We start from the raw sequence: 19,557 nt of genomic DNA on the forward strand, positions 1-19,557 counted from the left end.
CCTGCAAAAACTGTTCCAGAGGCTGCTGCAGCCTCGGGGTTACTTGAATCGTGTTTGGTTTCCTTTAGCGTGGCTGGAAACAGTTTTGATTCTGCTTCTAAACAGCTTATTTGAAACTGTGTTTATTTTGTAGATACTTGCTGAGAGTTCTCCAAGGAACATTGTTTCCGTCTCCAGTGTTGAGAGCCAAGCACCTTGACAGACTGACCCCCGAGGAGCAGAGGGAAGCCATTAGGAGATGGAAAGATGACGGCATTGTAAACTGTAGAGTGGAGTTCCAGGCTGCTTCTGGGTCTCCCAGCTCAGCCACGGGTGCTGTACTGGAGGGAGAAAGCAATGCCAGTGTTTCGCCAACATCTAAAACACCTTTTCAGGCCTGTTCGGGAGATGGGTTAGTAGAGGACACCGCCTTCTTACCAGACACTCAGGATGAGCCTGGGAATACAAATGGCTTGAACTCTGAAAAGACCGTGTTTCTCAATTTGTCAGAGGAAACTAATTCAGACGCATTTGGCGGTAATAACTCATGTGCCACAGTCTCTGCGTGTGCTTCTGAAGAGGGCAGCAGTGCTGCTTCTCCAGCACACAGAGCAGGTTTGAGTTCTGTTTTGCGTGAAGATGCTTCAATGTATTTTACAAAGCTGGAATGCTAACTGTTTAAACCCAAGAGTAATAACTGCTGATTTATGCTCTGTTGTGGTTTTGTTTTCTTCAGCTTTTCTTAAAAGCTTTTAGCTTTTTTGTTTATAAAGCTTTTCAATAATTTATTAAGATGTTCAAGATCTAAATGTCTGGGTTGGTTTTTTTTATATTTTCTTCACACAGTAGACTTTGCATACTGCTTATTTCTTGTATGCAACATTGCATAATACCTCCTGGTGTTATGGACAGGACATGCCCTGAACATGGATTTGCAGGATGCAGTTCAGGTAAGCCAGCCTGCTCCCTTGCACTGCTACCCTAAAATCCCAGCGTTTCCTGGGCTTCCCCACTTGCTGAAGTATGAAGTAAGCAGAAGAGCTGGGATGTAGCGTTGTCACCGGCTGGCTTGGTGCAAGACTTCTCCAGTATGTGTGTTGAGTAATTGTTTTAGCCATCATGGTCCAGTTTGCTCACCGGGCTCTTGTGTGGGCCAGCGCGGTGCTGGCCAAGCACAATTCTAGCCACCAGAAGAGCGGCCCAGATGAGATTCGTGTCATGTGTCTCCCTCGTCTTCCACAAAAAGAGGGAATCCTGGTGCAGCCTGTTGTTCTCCATGATACTTCATCCTCCTGCTACATATCCCTCCTTTTTGTCTCCATGTCCTGTTTCACGTCATTCCCCACTGAGTGGACGACTGCTCCTCCTCACCCAACTTGGATGTTGGCTGCCTGACTTGAAACTCTACCTCATGCCTGCACTGCAGAGTTGTCTGCGGGCGGCCGTGGGTAGCTCGTCTGTCCTCAGGTCCTCTCCTACAAATAGCAGCTTCTAGCTGACGACATGACTCTTCTTCACTCTCCGGTGTTTTTACATTCTTCCAGACTTTTATAATAAACAGCTTAAGTATCTCTAAAGGCTGCTCAAAAGAAGGTGTAGCCAGTTGCATGTCCCACATTTGAGCTGTGTTGCTCCTCTGGCTTGGAGATGTCCCGCTTCTGCTGGTTTCCCACCGCTCTGCACTGCACAAAAGCTGGCTGAGGGGCATCTGGCTACTTCTGGATTCCAGTCTGTCTAAAATACTGCCACCTTGTTACACGGCCAATTTATGGAGGAACTTAGGAAATTGTTTGTATCCACTAGCACCTGTTCAAATAAACAGTTTTCTCAAACTGTAGCTGCTAATGAATTATTAGTATCGAGCCCATTTTTTGGTTCTGTTTCTTTCTAAATCTTTCTGCTTTCAGATTGCCAAGATCTGTGTGTTTATTTTTAGGCACCGTGTTAGGGGCGAGGGCTCTGCTTTTTAATTGAACCGTGAGCTTTCCATGTCAATGATCAACATTGCATGTTCCACATCTTTTGAGATCTCTGAAAGAATTTAAACAAACGCTGTGAGGTCTGAGGCAGCTGCTGCTACGCAGGGCAGATACCGAGGGCATGCTAAGTTCATTCAAATGCAGGTCACCACATGTTACCGAAAGTTTAACAACGGTTCTGTTTTGAAAAGGTAGAATGTAATGAGGGCTGACTCCATCCCCAGTGTTAGTGAGGAGAAAAAGATCCTTTTTGTTTAGCCTGGAGAAGAAAAACAGTGGAAGGGGCCAGTGATGACAGCCATTTCTGCAAATATTTTTTTTTAATTTCGTTCAACATATGACAAAATATTTTGGGTAAGTTCTAACACAAGGTTAGTGGGGACCTTTGAAGTGATGGCAGACAGTCAAATTCTAAGAGATCATGTTGAGCGTGTTGGTTTGCAGTTTGCTTTTCAGATGTTTATCTGTAGCATCCTTCTTGCTGCAGGGGGCACCTTGCAGGGAGTGGGTTCCAGGTGTCCTGGGTGAAATACCTTGGCTTTCTCGATGAGCCATGGGTACTGCCAGGTGTCCAGGAAGAAGATGCAAAATGGAGATGAGCTGGTACAAGGGCAGGATCGTAGAGGAACAGACTTGCTAGGACTCGTGAAGTCCTCTGCTCTACTCCACAGCCCCAAGGCAGGCTGGGCTCTACCCCAATCGTTCCTAGCAGATGTTCTCCTGGTGTAAAGAGCTCCAAGGGAGGAGGCCAGGATCGTGCTTTTCTGCCTTTAAAGTCAAATACTCGTTTTGTTTCTATTTTCGCACTTGAATATTTCTGCACCTTAAATCTACGGCTCCAGAGAGCAGTTCTGTGGTTCTAGAGGTCCATGACTCTAGGGCTGAGGTACACTGAGCTCTCGCAGAGGAGCTCTGGGGCCTGAGGGAGCGCAGGGCTCAGCTCTCTCCCCTTCCTATCACCGTAATACGCAGTTTGGGGGACAGCACTGGCCTGCGACCTGCCCTCTTGTTGCCTCTGCTGCAGGAGCAGACCCTACCAGCACATTTGGCAGGAGTTTGCACGTGTATCATACAAAAGCTGTAAGCATTCAAAGTGAGATCTTCCAAACCTCCCTGTGACTGTAAGCTGTGGCATCAAAATAACCAGAGGAATGAGTGGCGGTCACCTGTCAGAGCCGGGCCCAGCTACACCACACCTCTGGGACACCGAAATTGCTATTGCGCGGCTTTTTACAAGCCTGGTCACCCCACTACTCGGTGAGGCCTTCAGTTCTTAACTTGGACGAAGGATGATTTCATCTGGGTCTCAAAGGTGCCAGGCCCTGTGGGCTGCCTTCAAACGTTAGGCCCTTTTAAAAGTTCCTCCGCGCTGGGATTGTAAGTACTTTTGTAGCACTGGAAGTGATAAAATAATAACATGCACGTTTGATTTTTTTTCTTGATGCGTTGTTTCTACTGATGGTGCGTGTTGCTTAAAATTGTCCGCTATAGGTTGTGTTCTTGTAGAGGACTTTGACAAGCAGTCCAAGTGTTAACATTAGCCGTTGTGTAAAACCCGATCTTTTTTTCCTTTTTGTGGACAAACATCAGAAATATCTAAGGGCAGCCTGCTGTCATCACTTGCTGGTTTTTCCTGGGGGGGAGATGAGGGTAGTGAGTCTTTAGTAAAAGCTTCAAAATGTTAATTGGCCATATCTAAAGTGGTGCCAAACGAAGGGCGCAAGCGAATCACTCTCCCTTTGCTTTTCAACAGTTGAATGTTTCTTTTATTATTTTTTTTTTAGCACTGGAGACGGCAGGAGGCCCCTGCATGCTTCTGCGCTGCTGCACTTAGGCACAGCATGACCTGACTTTTCCATTGTGAAAACAAGCTTTTTTTATGATCATCTCACAGGTGCCTTCCAGATGTCCCGAAGGAAAGCGCAGCATTTGCACTTTTGATTGTCAGGTTAAAACAAATCAAAGCAGCTACCTTCAACTACCCCAAACTTTGTAGCTACACCTAGAGCAGCTTTAACTCACTTTTTGTTGTGCGATATTTTATGACCTGGAAGAAAACCTGCTTTTTTTAAAATGAAATTTTTAACATTTTTTAATTTTTTTTTCTTTTTTTTCACAGCAGCCACACCGGTGCTAACCATTTGCAGGTGGCGGCCAGCCACAGCTTTTCCTGAGCACAGGGAGCTTTGGTGTGTCCCTGGGACAGGGTTTGAGCCGAACGTGTGACCCAGGTGCTGGCTCTGTCCCCAGCCCCGCGGGCTGCAGCAGGGGCTGAGGTGCAGCAGGGGCTGAGGCGCAGCTCGGGCAGAGCACCCACCGCTCCGCCAGCCCGGCCCTGGCTCTCTGCGGGGGCCGGTGGGCAAGTTCTGAAGGCGACTGTGCTAAGAACCTTCTCGTAGCTGAATTTCAGTCTGTTTATTCTATTATTTTTCCTGTTTTATCCTGGGTGTGTTACTCTTGCCCTCATGGTCGCGGATGCCTTACTCTTGACTGCAGTGGAAAGGCAAATTTTAACTATTTGAAGTTTGTGCATGCTTGTTATTTTGATTTCGGCATGTGTACAGGTCGTTGAAAAGCTGCGTACCACTTAAAAGAAGATGGTTGCTCCGAAGTAATTGCGTTCCTGAGGAAAGCCATACAACAAAATGTGTCCAGAGAAATTTGATTGCAGCTTTAGTTTTTCAGATTTTTCAAGCCAGAGTAGCTGTTGGCAGCGGTATTCTTGGCAATATTCTAAAAGTTGTACAGCGGTAGTGCCAGATCCTCCGCAAGTGGTTTTAATGCTAACGAGGGCATCAGGGCTGCTTAAAAAAACTAGATAAAGCTATGCAAATATCTTTTTTTAAGCTATTTTTAGGCATTATTGCTAATGTTATAACTTCACACCTCCATATTGTCATTGAGTCTCTCTCTAAAGATTAAAACACATTTTCAACAGAGAAGTTACTTGGAAAATGATTGTAAATTTTTATTAATATAGCTAGAAAGACAGACATCTGCTTGACTGTGTGACGTTGCTTCCATTCGGAGCTACAGCCATGGTAGAAGTAAAACCAACAATTGTTACCTTACAGGGAGGCCACACTTGTCAGAGAAACAGCGTAAGTGGGATCAAAGGCGTTGTGTCGGCACGAGGGAGAGGCTTGATGCAGGGGGAGGAGGCGTATGTTTGTCTATTTCATGTGCACGCATAAAAAAAGCAGTATAAAAATACATTTATAAAATTACAAATTTCCTCTTTACATGGAATGTTGTGTCAGACACAGTTGTGGGGAAGGAAAAGACCCGACTGCTCCCTCCTACAGCCATGTGGGATGGGGCTCAGCCTGTGGCTTCTTCAGCCCCATCCCATACCGGAGGGGGCTGGACCATACATTTAAGCAGGACTCTCCCTTGCTTCCTGGGAGGGACTGCTTGGAAACTGGTGGCAGGCTAAACCCAGTTAATTAAAATGTGTAACTACAGATTATCATTGGGTAGTGCTAATACCTACGTGAAATGATTATACGTGCTTTACAAGATTCAGAGCTGCTAACCGCTTCACCTGGCGGAGAGGCGTCAGGCTGGGCTGTTCCTTACGCGGCAGCACCTCTTTGGTTTTACCTCTGGAAAAGAGACCTCGCAGAAGCCCTGCCTGTCACGAGGGACGGTGGGATGGGCTGGCTCCAACAGCCCCTGGGCCACCAGCTCCATAGCTCTCAGTAACTAGCTCTGGGATGTTGAGATCCCAGCTGCAGGGACCCTGGCCTCAGAGAAAAGCTAGAGAGCTCCAGCTTCCATATCCTTGAGGCAAGGGCATCAATAACCTGCGTCATCTGTAACCTACTCGCACTGGGAAAAATATGGCCACAGCTGCTTTCTCTCTTTTATAGCTGGGGGAAGAAGAGCATTTGTATGTTATAGTGAAAACAAACCCAAACTTAGCAAAGCCTTGAAGCGTTTCCTTTCTGAGCATGAAACAGTGATACAATAGTCACTTAAATAGTTTCAAAATCCATAACATAAATATTGAATATTAATAATGCTGTCTAGAGCACTGTCTATTATGTATAATGTTAAGCGTGTTAAAGGAGATGATATGGAAATAGGAGATAAACCTTCACTAAAGCAATAGTCAGATCTACGTAGGTTAGGTGTAACATGGTTAATGGGACCTGAAATGTCCATTAGTTAGCTCTGTTAATGCATGTTTCCACATACGGCAGTCATGGTATTGACAAGGCCCTGCCATGCTGTCATGGGGGCATGCCAGAGGTAGCAGAGAGGCTCGTTATATGCCTTAGGCTGGAGTCACAGGGGACCGGGCACACCACTGAAAACACGCGCATTGTAAATGCATTGCTCCCTGGTGAAACGCATCCTGTAATCCTCAGGTTCCCAACTCCTCCTGCTCTGGCCTCGCAAAAGCTGTGAGCTGCGCAGGACGTTCCCTACAGCAGTGGATGAGACACATCTCCCCCCTAGCACCGTAATGAGGTGCCAGGAGCCTTTTTAAGGTTTTTCAACCAGACTCTTGGCGTGAAGGCTCAGCCTCTCACCTGCTGCACGGAGCATGCCACTATCTGGCTACCAACCACTTGAGCAGGGCTCCTCAAGCCTCTGCTGATGAAGCTGTTCTGTGCTACTTTGATTAGCGTATTTCTAAATATTCACTTCAGCAGAAGCTAGGATCCAACTCTTCTCTCATTCCGATTTCTTTCTCCCAATTGTTCAATCTTGCTAAGCAAAACAAAATCTTCAATGCAAAATACTAGAAAAGACCTAGCCAAAAATACCCAGTTTCCCAGTATCTGGACTGCTGACACCATCTTTTACACCTTAAATCTGCATTTTCCATATCTCACCCGATGTTCAAAGCAGCTGACTCAAGTTGGGGGAACCATTGCAGTGGCACTGCCCAGGCTCTTATGTTTTTAGAGGACTGGAGATGTTCAATGCACGCTGTATAGGCTGAAGACACTATAAAAAATGGGGAAAAAAGCCAGCAGGGCATAGGTTTGATAAATGTGCTAATTGGTGTAGTGCTGTCAAGACATGGGTGGTTCCTGGGCACATTAAAACGTTGGAAGCTTCAGAAAATTAAGTAGCGGAAACTGTCCAAAGAGTCTGAACAACTCAGTTTTGGTCTCAGGTGCCTCAGGTGGTAGTTATGGGTCTGTTGGCCCATTGGTCCCTCCATTGCCTCGCAGAGGTCCCCATGCTGGCTCTGGGAACAGAAGCTGTGGAGTCAGGATGGTGCAGGGTTCTGCCCATGCAAGTCGGCCACCCTGAGGGACAGAATGCATTCGTTCATGCTCATCACCAGCACGTGGCTACGCACCTTCGGATGTGCCCTGTGCCACATGGACGGACAAACTCAATGCCCTCTCCCACACCCTCTGGCGTGTGGTCAGTCCCACCAGTGCCATCTGAATGCATGGAGTTCATTCCTCATGACAACAAGGGAGTGAAAATGCATGTGCTACTAATGGAACAGTATTAAAATAGGTTATCTAAAAAGGTTTTTCTAGTCTGTGCTACTGCTTAGTTTGAATAGCTGAAAGGCAGAAAGTGGCTGAGTCTTTTCTTTTAAGCCGTTTGCTGTGTTTGGAATAGCACCACAACACAGTTAAAAGAAAAGTCAAAAAGATTATTAATTGTACCCCAAAGTATATTCACCAGCGGAGGGTTTACCGTTAACATACACTGCATATTCCATAGCTCCACAACAAGAATAGATGGAGCTTGAAACTCCTTTTCCTAGAGTTTCTGGGCTGCAAAATCTTCAGTGCTGAAGTGCTGATTCCTTTTTTTTTTTTGTCTGTCAGCACAATTCTTACCATCTGGAGTTAGTTTAGCAGAAAGGTGTGGATGTATATTTGTCTTTCAATCCACTCAATAAAATGTGACACATTACTGTAAACTCCAGGTCCCAAAACCTTGGAAAAGCAGACAGAGCCCCAAGATGTTAAACCAAACAAAGTCCAGCGCCCCGCAGGTTGCTCACACACAAGCGGGCCTCCACTGTCACCCTGCAACATGAAAGAAAAAAACAGTCTATAGGGGCTACACGTGGCCAGCAGTCGTTTGGTTAAAGCTACGTCTTGGTCCCTGCAGTGATTTGCCTTTAATAAATAACTCAGCTGTAAAAACTGGCTGCTCTGCTGCACTACGTAGCAGCACACAGTGTTACCAATATTTATTCCCTGTTCTATTTGTACCTGCAAAAAGCTTATACAAATTAAAAAAAAATAAAATCAATCTAACAGTTAACTAATACAGATAAACCTTAGAGTCTTCAAGGAGCATTTCATTGTCACGAACTGAAGTTGTTTACACCAATAATAATAATAAAGGTTGGGTTAAAAGAAGTAAGTAACTGTTGTTGTTCCTACAGTAGATGAAGTATGCTACACCTAATAAACATGATAATAGTACTTTGATTTCTAAAAGCAAGTCTGGCTTGAGTTTCTGCTTAGAGAGAGACCTACCATGCAAGAGTCCACGGTGCCAGACTCGTAGCCAGCACACAGCATCCTGCTGGTGATGGTTTTCATGTCAAAGTACGACTGGCATTGTTCCAACGAAATGATGCGAACCTCTCCTTCTTGAAGCTTGAAAGGCACTGAAAAACAGAATTAAGCATTAAACTATACACACGCGAACACACAAATACTAAGCTATGATGTTCTTTGAAATAGATAAATATTCCCATTAGGATAGATTATAAATATTACTTAATACAGATATATATTAAGTGTAAGAAGAACCCCCCTTTTGCACAAAGGGAAGGTGAAAGCAGGTGGGTTTTTGCTCTGCTGCATCGCAGGATTCGTGACCGTCGTGCTCCTGAGCCAGGAGTGTAAGTGTGGCATTCTGGAGAAGGACCAAGCGCATGGGGACTGGTGTGACATTTGCCATTTCTCCTGCATTCGCGGGGACAGACTGAGGAGGGAGAGCACCTTTACCTGGGATGGGATGGGACTTTTAAGATGGAGCAGTATTGGCTGGAAACCAGTACTGCGAGGGAGGTGGAAGAGAGGTTTCACTCTCTGTTCCTCGGCAGGATCTTCCTGGTTTTTGGTGCCTCTCATGGTAAAGCTTGGTATAATCACAGCTATTTTGAGTTATGTTTGGGTAAATTTGACTTACTGTATCACGAAATCAGAATTCAAAGGTTACTGAAATCATTTTAGCACATTTAGGAGACAGTAAAGGACTTCTTCCTAGTCTAAACAGTTGACCGAGCTCAAATTCTAAGGAAAGTTGTTCAACCTAGGGCATGAAGTACTAAATGCTCTGCAGCCATTATGGTTTTTGATGCTTCATAACATAAAACTTTTAAAAGCAATGCTTAAGCCACATTAGCGAAGAGAGAACCTTCTTCTACTTACCAGTAATGCAAAAGCATTCTGTGGGGGTTTTTTTTTCTGCAATTACATAAAAGATATTTTTAGATAGGTAGAGCTGCTGGTAACCTGCCTGTCCCTCACATGTGCTATTTAATTTTTGCCACATGTCTGACCTGGCCACCAGAAGCACAGTCCCACCTGAAGCAATGCTGAAAGGCCAATTTCCTTCTCCAGCGTACAGAACGTCAGCCTTCCCTAATAATTACTGCCATAGCGAAGAGAGAAACACAACAGCTAGAGCATTAACAGGGTTGGGGCCAAGATAATTTGCATATGATGCATGCAGAATCATTTTGTCTAAACGAAGATTTACATAACATGACTGTTCTTGTGATGGGACCCAAGGATTGCAGTGGCCACAGAACAAGAAAACACACTAACATTCTCTTCGGGGAGACAAAAATCACACTCGTGATTATGGCTGGATGGAGTAAATTGTGTCACAAGTCCGAAGTATGACACAAAGTGTTGATTCAAGAAAACATTCATTCCGCCTGCATGCCAAGGCTTTCAGTGCCTTCCACTTTCACTGCCGTAAGAATGCTGCCCCCACCCCCGGCCGATGGTCTGTGGCAGATCTACGAGCAGAGGCCTGTGTACGGCCAAGGGCACAGTGAGCAGAGCACACAGAAACAGGAACGCAGATATCGATACGGATGGAAGGAAGAGGAACTGGTTCAATATAAACATGGAACAAGAAAACAGCTTCACCTGCTTATCTTGGTGGGAACTGAATAAGGCGGCCAGGCTAGTGATCTGAAATACGCGTTTACTTGCCTAGCAGGTGCATGGAAAGTTTTAGAGCTCAGGTATAAAAGCCAAGGCCTGAGAAGCAATAAACAATTTCGTGCTTATCACAAACGGAGTCCGTGACTAATTGCCACAATGATCTGGTACTGTCTCAGTACAGTTCTGAATACAACCTAAACCAGTAAAATGATAACCAGTTCAGGTGACTTTCTTGATAGGAGTTTCTAGACCCTCAGCATTTTTGAAAATCAAGCCACTTGCCTAAATACGGATTAAGGAGCATAAATTCAGGTGGCTGATTTGAAAAAACAAGGCTCTAGTCACAGCCATATCCCTTCATGGGTAGTTACAGTTACCTAGTATTTAATAAGGTCCAGTAATAGTATAAATGGATAAAGCTTTGTAATGGGATTGCTTATTTGGTTAACTCAGTAGAAGGTTAATATGTTTTTCCAAGAATCCCAGAAATACCCATCTTACTTTTGTTTCCCATGTGTCCCCAGCCTGTGATGTAGCAGTAGGTATCCGGCCGAACCAACTGGTCCTTGCTGGGCAAACAGACGGGTCTTACATAGCTTGTCTCGTTGATGTCCTCATCCAGTTCCACAATGCTGATATCATAATCCACCACTGCCCTGTTGTAGCGCGGGTGGAGAATAATGGTCTTCACTAGTCGGGTCTGCATGAAGCCTGATGGATGATCGAGATTGCTAATCCCAAACACTACTTTCCAAACAGCTGCATTTTCTCTCCTTTGTAAAAAAGAAAACGATGGTAAATTTCAATCAAGAGCGTTCCTTTATGCTAAAATACCCGAGAACTTTTTCTCCCTGATTTTTTGCACATTGCACTTTGCAAAGCGTTCCACATAAAAATGCTACAAGAAAAAACACTTACAAATTACTTACAGCTAAGATCTGAGCAACAAAAGACAATGCTTTCCATTTCCTTCCTGCCTGTCACCAAACAAATCAAAGCTCACACCTTCAGAAGATATGTAACCACCTATTAGTTGCTGTATTGAATGCCAAAAGCTCTCAAAATCATCTTCATTTAGCTTTCATCAGTAGAGACACCAGCAATGAATAATAAAAACCTAAGATGGTGCTGGTTTTATACCATTTACTTTCTTTTTTAGTCTCTTAAAACCAGGCCTCTGTCATCTGCCGTTCTGCAAAGGTCATCGCCTACCCCCAGCGTGTTTGGTAGAGGAGGGAGGACTTGGGAATTCATATGTGCAAGTTTATATGAACAGTAAAACTGCCTGAGCCCTCTCACCCTTCAAAGCAGTGTGCTACTGTCAAGACCCATCTCTTTGCAATCAAAACACAGCCACATATGTGTCCACTTGGCTCACTCTGCAGGGAGCACTGCCACGGCCACCGGCCGGGGCGACTGGTCCTACCCCCGAGGATCCTCTTGTTCATGCGAGCAGCTGGGCGACGGCCACAGTCTAGTGAGGAACAGATACAGAAGGCAGTTAATCGTTACCACAAAGGCAGCGCGTGCAAGACCTTCTGCAAGAAAACTGGGCACAGAATGCTATTAAGAGAGTCAGGAAATGACACTCAACAATATAGTAAATGAAGTCATCAACAACCACACAATAATATTGAACACATTCAGCCATTTTCATCCTTCCTTTATATCAAAGGATTTGCTCTCCTGATATTAATTTTGACCGGCTCAGCCTGTAATATTAACCAAGCTAAGCTTGGGGATCCTGACTGGCTTTCTCTCGGGAGTTACCAGGCTGCCCTTGGGAAGGTTTCCCTGGTTTATGTCCTTGTCTTTCTCAGCTAGCAACGTGTTTGGGCTACTTTGTACAAGCCATAAGAACTGCTTCCGGAAAATCTGCTCAGCAGTAATAAAGTTTTTCTTAAGCCAGGTGTGAGGTGAATGTCACAGTGTTTATTCAGCTCCACAGCACCAAGCTGGCTTTGCCTGGGGAAATCACTAAGGGAGAATATTTGAAGATTTGAAGACATTCAGTACTCTGTCCATTCTACTTTATAAGCCACTTCCACTGGAAATTATACCAGATTCCCATCTGCCAGACAGTTACTTCCCTGAAATAGTTAGCCCTTCACTTTTGTTTCACTTTATTTTCTGGATTTGTAAGATGGCAGACTTGTTATTTATCCTGTTTACACTCAGTTTGATTTAGAGGACAAAAGAACACCACCAGTTTCTGCAATCAGCCTCCCAAAGGAGGAGACGCTGCCATTACACAGATCTGTGGGAATTTAGTGGTGATGAAATGAACTGGAGCAATGGTTTTTTGTAACTTCTAATTCTTACTGTGTTCAGTTAGCTTCAGAGGGCAAGGGTTTTTAAGTGTACTTAAAGCAGCATATCTCAGAAGCAAACACCTCTGGCAAGCTCTTAGGAGCTGTTCTTTTTTTTCCTTATAAGAGTAGTAAATGTTTTGATCAGTTTCCCAAATTTAGGTCATGCTTTGTGATTAATTTTCCCTGTATCAAGCTAATTCATAATTTAAGTGTTCTTCAGCAAAGCTCTCCTTGTCTGTGGAACACGGTTTCATTGAAGATGAAGAATTTCTGCACTTTCAAACCACTTGAACTTGCACAATCATCGGCTGTGCCTACAGACCTGCTCTGTAGCTTTCTACTTCAGGTTCTTCTGTCCCCCTGAGCATCACCACTAGACAGATGACAGCTTCAGCTCCCAGGCAGATAGCCTGCAACCACGCTGGTGGTAAAAGATATTTTCAGCAAGAAGTTTTATCAGATTAATTTTTCGAACCCGACTGCTGACAATATCTATTTTGTGGGAGCAGGACTGAGGTACTGCAATACGCAGCCTTGTAGTCAAAAACTAAGAAAAGCTGATGAAAGCGAATAGAGTAGGGAAAAAAAAACACCAATCCCAAACTGGATGCTGCAGAAGTCCAGTCAAATTTCAGAATGAATCCGCACTAAACATCTGCATTTCTTAAAGTGATTTAACACATCTTGAAAAACATCTTTGTTTTAGATGCACTTCTCTCTTACCTTCTTTAGTGCAAAAGAGAGCCACTTTGCTTCTGCTTCGACACATCTGTCTGAATATTGAAACAAGAACATGGTAGAAATCTTAATTAATTGATGTAATTTTTGGTAAACTGCAAATCAGCACAGGTATTTTACTCATTGTTCTGAACCAGCTGTTGTAAATCCCCCCAAACTGCAAAAAGAAACACAAGGAGCTGCTTATGCCAGATCATCCCTGGTTTCCAGCGTCTTCCTGGAGATAATTCAAAATATTAGTTCAGCTTTACAATACATTTCAAGAGTGGGTGCTACATATTTTGCAGACTACCTCGCTCTCCGGGCACCGCTCCAGCTCCGAGGTCAGCTGGGATGTACAGTCTGTCAAGTCTTAATTTATGGCACCTGAGAGCACAGAGATCGCCTTTCTCCTCTTCCTTACAGCTGAAGGATAGAAATTTCTTTGAAATACCTTTGATAACAGATCGTCTTTCATGCCCTAAAAGTTTGGGCCTTTTGAAAAAAAGCCAGGAAGTTTGCAAAAGTAAGTATTAAAACAACAAAAGATTGTAATTTCTGCTGAAAATTTTCCAGTGAGAGAGGAAAGAAGAGATTCTTTGTCAAAGGAAGGGAGATCCTTGTTAAAACAGAGAGCATTGTTGCTCCGCCAGCTGACTGCCTTTTTATTTCCACCACTTTCTCATTCCTACCGTATATGTGCTTTTCTGAGGCAGGTGCATTTGAAAGAGACCAGGGAAACAATGACTTGCTTTTTGAAGAACGCAGTTGCAGACAGGGATGAGGTGGCTCTCCCAGTTTTGTCCTGGATGTTTAAATTCATTGGCTCTTCAGCCACAAGGTCACTCTTTGAATGTCTCAGTGATGAGATCCTGGCTTCTCATTACCAACTACCTGTTTAGTTGAGTTAATTAAAAGGAATTTACCACCATCTGAAGGCAGAGGAGCTGCTAAAGAAACTTACTGTAAGAGGATAAAGCTTCTGCTGAAGAAGCTGTTGTTGCTCCAAATGTATGAAGCCAAACTACATGGGCTGCAGCGCATGATAAGTTGTTGCTGCAGGTTTTACAGTTCCTACTGGACTTTCTTGGTCAGCAGGGATTTAATGAAGCTGTTTGGTCCAGGTGCTTCAAAGGCATCGCCTCTATGTCACTCAAGTGCTGTTAGTCTAGTAGAACGGGCCCCTGAGGAATCACAAAGTGGACTCAAAAGAGACTAGTTGTAATAGACACTAAAATCACTATAGACTGTATCTTAATACCTCATATGAGTGTATGCTGGGATTGATACACAGATACCTCGGGAAAAAAGGGGTTACCACAGAGAGTTTGTCATCCTCCATTGATAAGTGACTACCCACAGCAGTGAAATAAATGTCATTTTCCTGTTACTTACCCATGCACTAGAAGTGCGTGTAAAGTGGATGCATTTTTATTCTTCCAGTCTGAGTGCAGATTCAGCCATTTTTGATGCTGCATTTCCTCATTCTCTATTACAATTTCTGTTTTGGATGGGCCTCTGAAACAAACGGAAGACATTCATAGACGTTCCAGTAGGTTTCCATGTTACAATTCTGAAGGTGAAGAGGCCATAACGCCTCCTGTTTATTCCAGAGATATACACCTGAACGTTACGTCAAAGCCACGTGCGGCAGAATCATAGTTAGGGGAATGAAATCCCCCCCCCAGGAAGCCTGGCCAGCAAACAGATTACTGTCACTCCTGTTGTGTTTTCTGACAAGAACCAGAATCGGAATTGGGAACAGCAAGAGCCTTCTGGTGGCATTTACTGTAGCGCATACCTTGACATACTGTTTCTAGAGTTTCTTGCCTTCAAAAATACAAAAAAACCCTGGACCTTCATGTGTAGAAGAGGTAAAAGAAAAAATACTTTCTTACATTCCTATCTTTGGAAATCCATTAAAATTTAACAGTAAAGATCAGTCTGGGTGTTGTTAATAATACTTGACAGTATCTCTAAGTCCAAGCTGTCTGCTTTGCAAAACAGAACAAATATGTGTGATGATGTCAAACCTGTCCTTCTGCAGCGAATTAACTGGAATATGAAAATAAGTTAGAATGGTCCACCAGGAGATATTTTCATATATCCACTTCCTTAGTTTAGTTATTGCCTGAAAGACTCAAGCAACCTAAGAAATTGCTGTTTTAGTAAATCTCAATTGCTAAATGGAAAAAAAAGAGTGTATTTTTAAAATGGCTTTACAAGTCATGCAACTTTCCAACACAGAACCATTCACGAGTAGCCATCAATCCCTATCAATGAAAGGGACTTTCAAGGACTGCTCTCCTGAACGCTGGTCAAAAGCCAAATTGTAAATCCTAGTGCACGGAAAAGAGAATGAGAGAAGTTCAGAAAAAGTGTGATGTGTCCTAAAACTTGCCTCTGAACCCAGTCTCTCATGGCAGAACCTAGTAATGCCCGCCAGGTCATTAGTTTGTCTTTAAGTCCGATTTTCAGTATTAACTATATTTCCTTTCAAATATTACAGAAGTGCAGCACTGGATTTCTTTTTAAACAGTCACAAAAGTGCAGCATCCTTTACCTACTTGATTACATAAATTAACAAAGGTCAAAGAATTCTGTTTTATGGTAAAGTTGTCAGTGCAACCATATGGAAATGTTTTCAACAGGGCTGGCAGAACTAACCAGGCTCTGAGGTCACGGCCCTGGATCCTGCCTGTTACATTACTTATTTTTCAGAACCTTCCCTGAGCATATTAAACAAATATAATTCCATGATCTACTACCCAGAACATGCAGGCAGATATTAACAAGCATTTTTAAAGTCTGTGCTTTTTCCTCATTTAGAGAAAGCTGTTTGCTGCAAAAAGAGGTTTCTTCCTCAGTGCCCACTTACAGCAAACACGTAAAACTCTTTTAATTTCCATCATTTGCTTATTTCCCACTCTTTTTCCAACCAAGCATATGCAAACTCTTTTTTCTTAAGATGATATTCTGCCTGATGATCTTCTGTGAACAATTATGTGTACAGTGATATTTTATGTAGCTGTAAACAGTGTCTGATCTATGAAGAACTATGCTAAAGCTTCTGAGCTCAAATCTAACACTCAATGAATACACTTTAGGGTGCCTGTAGTCCCAGTCTATGGAATTCTCCAAGACCGTATCAAAAATGCCATAAATTAAGTAAATTTACAGTAGACTTATGAGGAATCTTATGAGGCCATCTGATCCATTCCCCTAATCCAAAATAAGACCAACTATATCTAAATTCTCTCTGACAGATTTTTGTTTGCCCTGTTTGTAAACATCTCTAATGACGGAGAAGCCTGAGCATTTCCAGGCAATATATTCCAGGATTTACATGTAGGATTTTTTTCCTTATATTTGTTCTAAATCTTCGTACCTATCATTTAAACTCTTCTGTCTTGTTTCCACTGGAAATGCAGAACACTTTATTCCTTGCCTCTTTGCAGCTGCCTTTTACACACTTGAAGGCTCCTATAGTCTATAGGAGGAGTCACTCCTCCTCGTGACTGACCACCCAGAGTTCTCAACCTTTCTTCACAGACTGCGCTTTCTAGGTCTCTGCTCACTCCTGCTCAGTCCTGCTGCCCTATTCTGAACTCTCCCCATCTCGTCAAAACCTAAACCAAGCTGAACACACCACAGGGATTACACATCAACACGCCAGCTTAATTCAGGCCATTTCTCCATTTAATTTTAATCCTGTCCTCCAAAATGCTTTCAGATTCTCCCAGTTTCATGCTGAATGAGAAATTATTAAGCATGCTCTCCATCATCTGAGTGACTCACGACAGCACTGAATATCACCCCAGACACACAGGGATGACTCTAGCCCCCCACCGATACATCTTTATGGTTTGACAATGAATCACCAACAGTCTCGTCTAATTTCATCTTTGTCCATACCTCCTTACTTATTCCAAAAGTCATTTCACATAGTGTGAAAATGAAAAATATATCACATCTACCGTTTCTTCCCCATCCACAGTGTCTCTGCCTTTTCAAGGAATGTTAAGTGAATCTAACATTATTTGTTGATAAATATGTTCTGTCTGTCATTAAGACCTTATATCTCTGTAATTATTTGTTGACAATTGAAGCTAGGCAACTAGTTTGTAAATCTCTGTATCTTCCTCTTTTTTCCCTTTTTAATGAAAGATGGCACACTTAACAGTTTTCAGCCTTACGTAGCCATTCTCCACAACTTCTGAAAACTACTGGCTACCGTCACTGGCAGCCACAGTGGAGATCTGCCACCGCCATAAATCTTAAATGCTCCTGGATGAATTTCAGCAAATCTAGCTATTTTGAAGAGCAGTGTATAACCTATTATTTTCTTAGTCTAGCCCTAATTCTTAAGTCTTTGCCATCTCAGAAATATAATACATTTTGCTGAGGTTTCTTTGTGGTTTTGTTTTGGGTTCTTTGTTTGTTTGCTTTGCTTTTTTTGGTTTAAGATTCCTGGCTTTTCTGATTCTTTCTCCAGATACTTATGCTGTTCTGTACCAGTTCTTGTAAATTTGAACAACATCTCTAATCTCTCTAGAACTCCACTTCCAGTTTCACGTCACTATGCAGCTTGTGCCTCAGCCAAATTGGTCCTGCTGCTTTACAGAAAGATGTCAGCTAGATCTAATGATCATCAAAAGGCACATATAATTCTAACGTATCTGATTACTTTAATCTACAAAGTTTCCTTTAATCTAAGGCAATTTCAAAAATGGTATTCAATAATTCTACAAAATCAGTCACTCATAAAATCAAAAAGGCGAGATATTTTAATTTGCAGTAGCACTCATGTCTACCCGAGTGGGAAATTCAAACTTAGGTTTTACTGATTTTTCAAATTTCAATTTAAAAATTAGAATATTCCTTTAATACACCTAATTTCAAGCTACGGATTCCCTTCTGTGTGTTTAAGAGGGATTTTTAGAGTTAAAAAAGAAAGATAAAACCCAGTCTGTCTTCTACATTATAAATGTGCTCTCGATGGGGAAAAGTAATGTTTAGGGTAATTTCATTACATAAGTTATACAATGCAAATATTAAAGAAATAGTTTTCAAAGCATTCTAGCCTGTTACCTGCTGACCACTGTGCACAACAGCCAAAGTTTAGTTTATAGTGAAACACAAGGACCATTACGACTTGCATACTAAATAGTAATGACAAAAAACCCAAAATAGAAGACAGGGACTAATTTTAGGTTATAAACTTAAAATTCTGTTCATCATTAAAAGTAACATAATTTGGGATGCTTCTGTACAGCAGTGGTTTTAATACTTCATTCTCCCTATTTCATCGTGGAAAACTCCCTTAAATGTATTAACTTGCAAGTTTAGAATAAAGTATAATCTATAAACTCCTTCTCCCTTCAAAGTAATAATAACATTCTTCTGTTCGGCTTCTATCATTCCATTGGTTTAAGCCTCATGCAACAGCAGGCTTGGAAAAGGAAGCCTTGTCTTAGGTAATGAATAACGTGCATATGAGCACTAATATAAAACAAATTAGGCCTATTTCAGAGCTCGAACAGCATCTGTTTCCTGTCTGTACTTACTTACTGGTTAAGATGTTCCTTGGTCTTGAGCAGAATTCTATAAAGCCGTGGCTGTGCCATAGAATACGGAGTAAAAGATCAAAACCTTGATTTTAACAGCATTGAAATCAGAGAAATCTGATTTTTTAATGTGAAAACATATGACGACATAGAAAATGGAAATTAAAAAGATTCCCAGCACTGACAGAAAACTAACCATGTATGATTAGTTCTTAAAACTTTTGGTGGAAAGTAGGTAATCACTGTGTATTTTCAGATTTCAAAATGCCTACAGTCTTACGTCCTAACTGATAGACTACTCAGCCCTATGAAGAATGAGTTAAAATGTAATTACACTGAAAAAAAATTATACGCTTGCTTTTTCTCTGTCATTTGAGTCTCTGTAAGTTATAGGATTCATAAAGTATGATCTTGTAGATAAACTTTAAAAGATCATTTTGGGCCATCTAAATTTAAAACTTCAAATAAAATATAGATTTTCTTAGATGGAAGTCTTCGTTCAACTTCAGATTAAATGTAAAGTCCTTCATTTAAGGTTAATTAGCTTTTAATTTTAAAAAGGTGAAGGACACATTTCAAGAATTTTGTGTTTCATTTTAAAAACTTGAAACAAAATAACTTGACCTTTCAATCTTTTTTCCCCTGCTGAAACTATTCACTGAATTTGAACAAAATTCACTGTTATTTTTGTTCAACATTGTCCTTTGCAGAATTATTATTCACTGAGAAATGTTCCCATAGTTCTGCTGGTAATAACACATTAGCCAGAAAAAACACTTCAACTTGCAGATTCCAGAATGAATTTTCAAGACTGACAGATTTAATATCTGTTTAGTGTTGAACTGAGTAAATTTGATTTGGAAGCCCCTGGAAAAAAAAAAGT

General features: G+C 42.2%; 2 protein-coding genes across 10 annotated transcripts in view; one reads left to right on the top strand and one right to left on the bottom strand.

Moving 5' to 3' along the window:
• Positions 1 to 7,770, top strand: part of ATP10D (ATPase phospholipid transporting 10D (putative)) — a 54,348-nt gene extending 46,578 nt beyond the window's left edge. For all 6 annotated transcript variants that reach the window (XM_063336955.1, XM_063336954.1, XM_063336956.1 and 3 more), the window contains one exon: positions 134 to 7,770. In XM_063336955.1, coding sequence (XP_063193025.1) covers positions 134 to 653 — 520 coding nt within the window. In that variant the 3' untranslated portion in view covers positions 654 to 7,770. The remainder of the gene's footprint in view (positions 1 to 133) is intronic.
• Positions 7,771 to 7,786: 16 nt separating this feature from the next.
• The window catches only part of CORIN (corin, serine peptidase), a 143,496-nt gene continuing 131,725 nt past the window's right edge, over positions 7,787 to 19,557 (bottom strand). For all 4 annotated transcript variants that reach the window (XM_063336964.1, XM_063336960.1, XM_063336962.1 and 1 more), the window contains 6 exons: positions 14,503 to 14,625; positions 13,114 to 13,163; positions 11,378 to 11,552; positions 10,580 to 10,851; positions 8,429 to 8,562; positions 7,787 to 7,969 (listed from right to left, as the gene is read on the bottom strand). In XM_063336964.1, coding sequence (XP_063193034.1) covers positions 7,787 to 7,969; positions 8,429 to 8,562; positions 10,580 to 10,851; positions 11,378 to 11,552; positions 13,114 to 13,163; positions 14,503 to 14,625 — 937 coding nt within the window. The remainder of the gene's footprint in view (positions 7,970 to 8,428; positions 8,563 to 10,579; positions 10,852 to 11,377; positions 11,553 to 13,113; positions 13,164 to 14,502; positions 14,626 to 19,557) is intronic.

The sequence above is a fragment of the Chroicocephalus ridibundus genome, chromosome 5, assembly GCF_963924245.1.
Source record: "Chroicocephalus ridibundus chromosome 5, bChrRid1.1, whole genome shotgun sequence".
Lineage (NCBI taxonomy): Eukaryota > Metazoa > Chordata > Aves > Charadriiformes > Laridae > Chroicocephalus > Chroicocephalus ridibundus.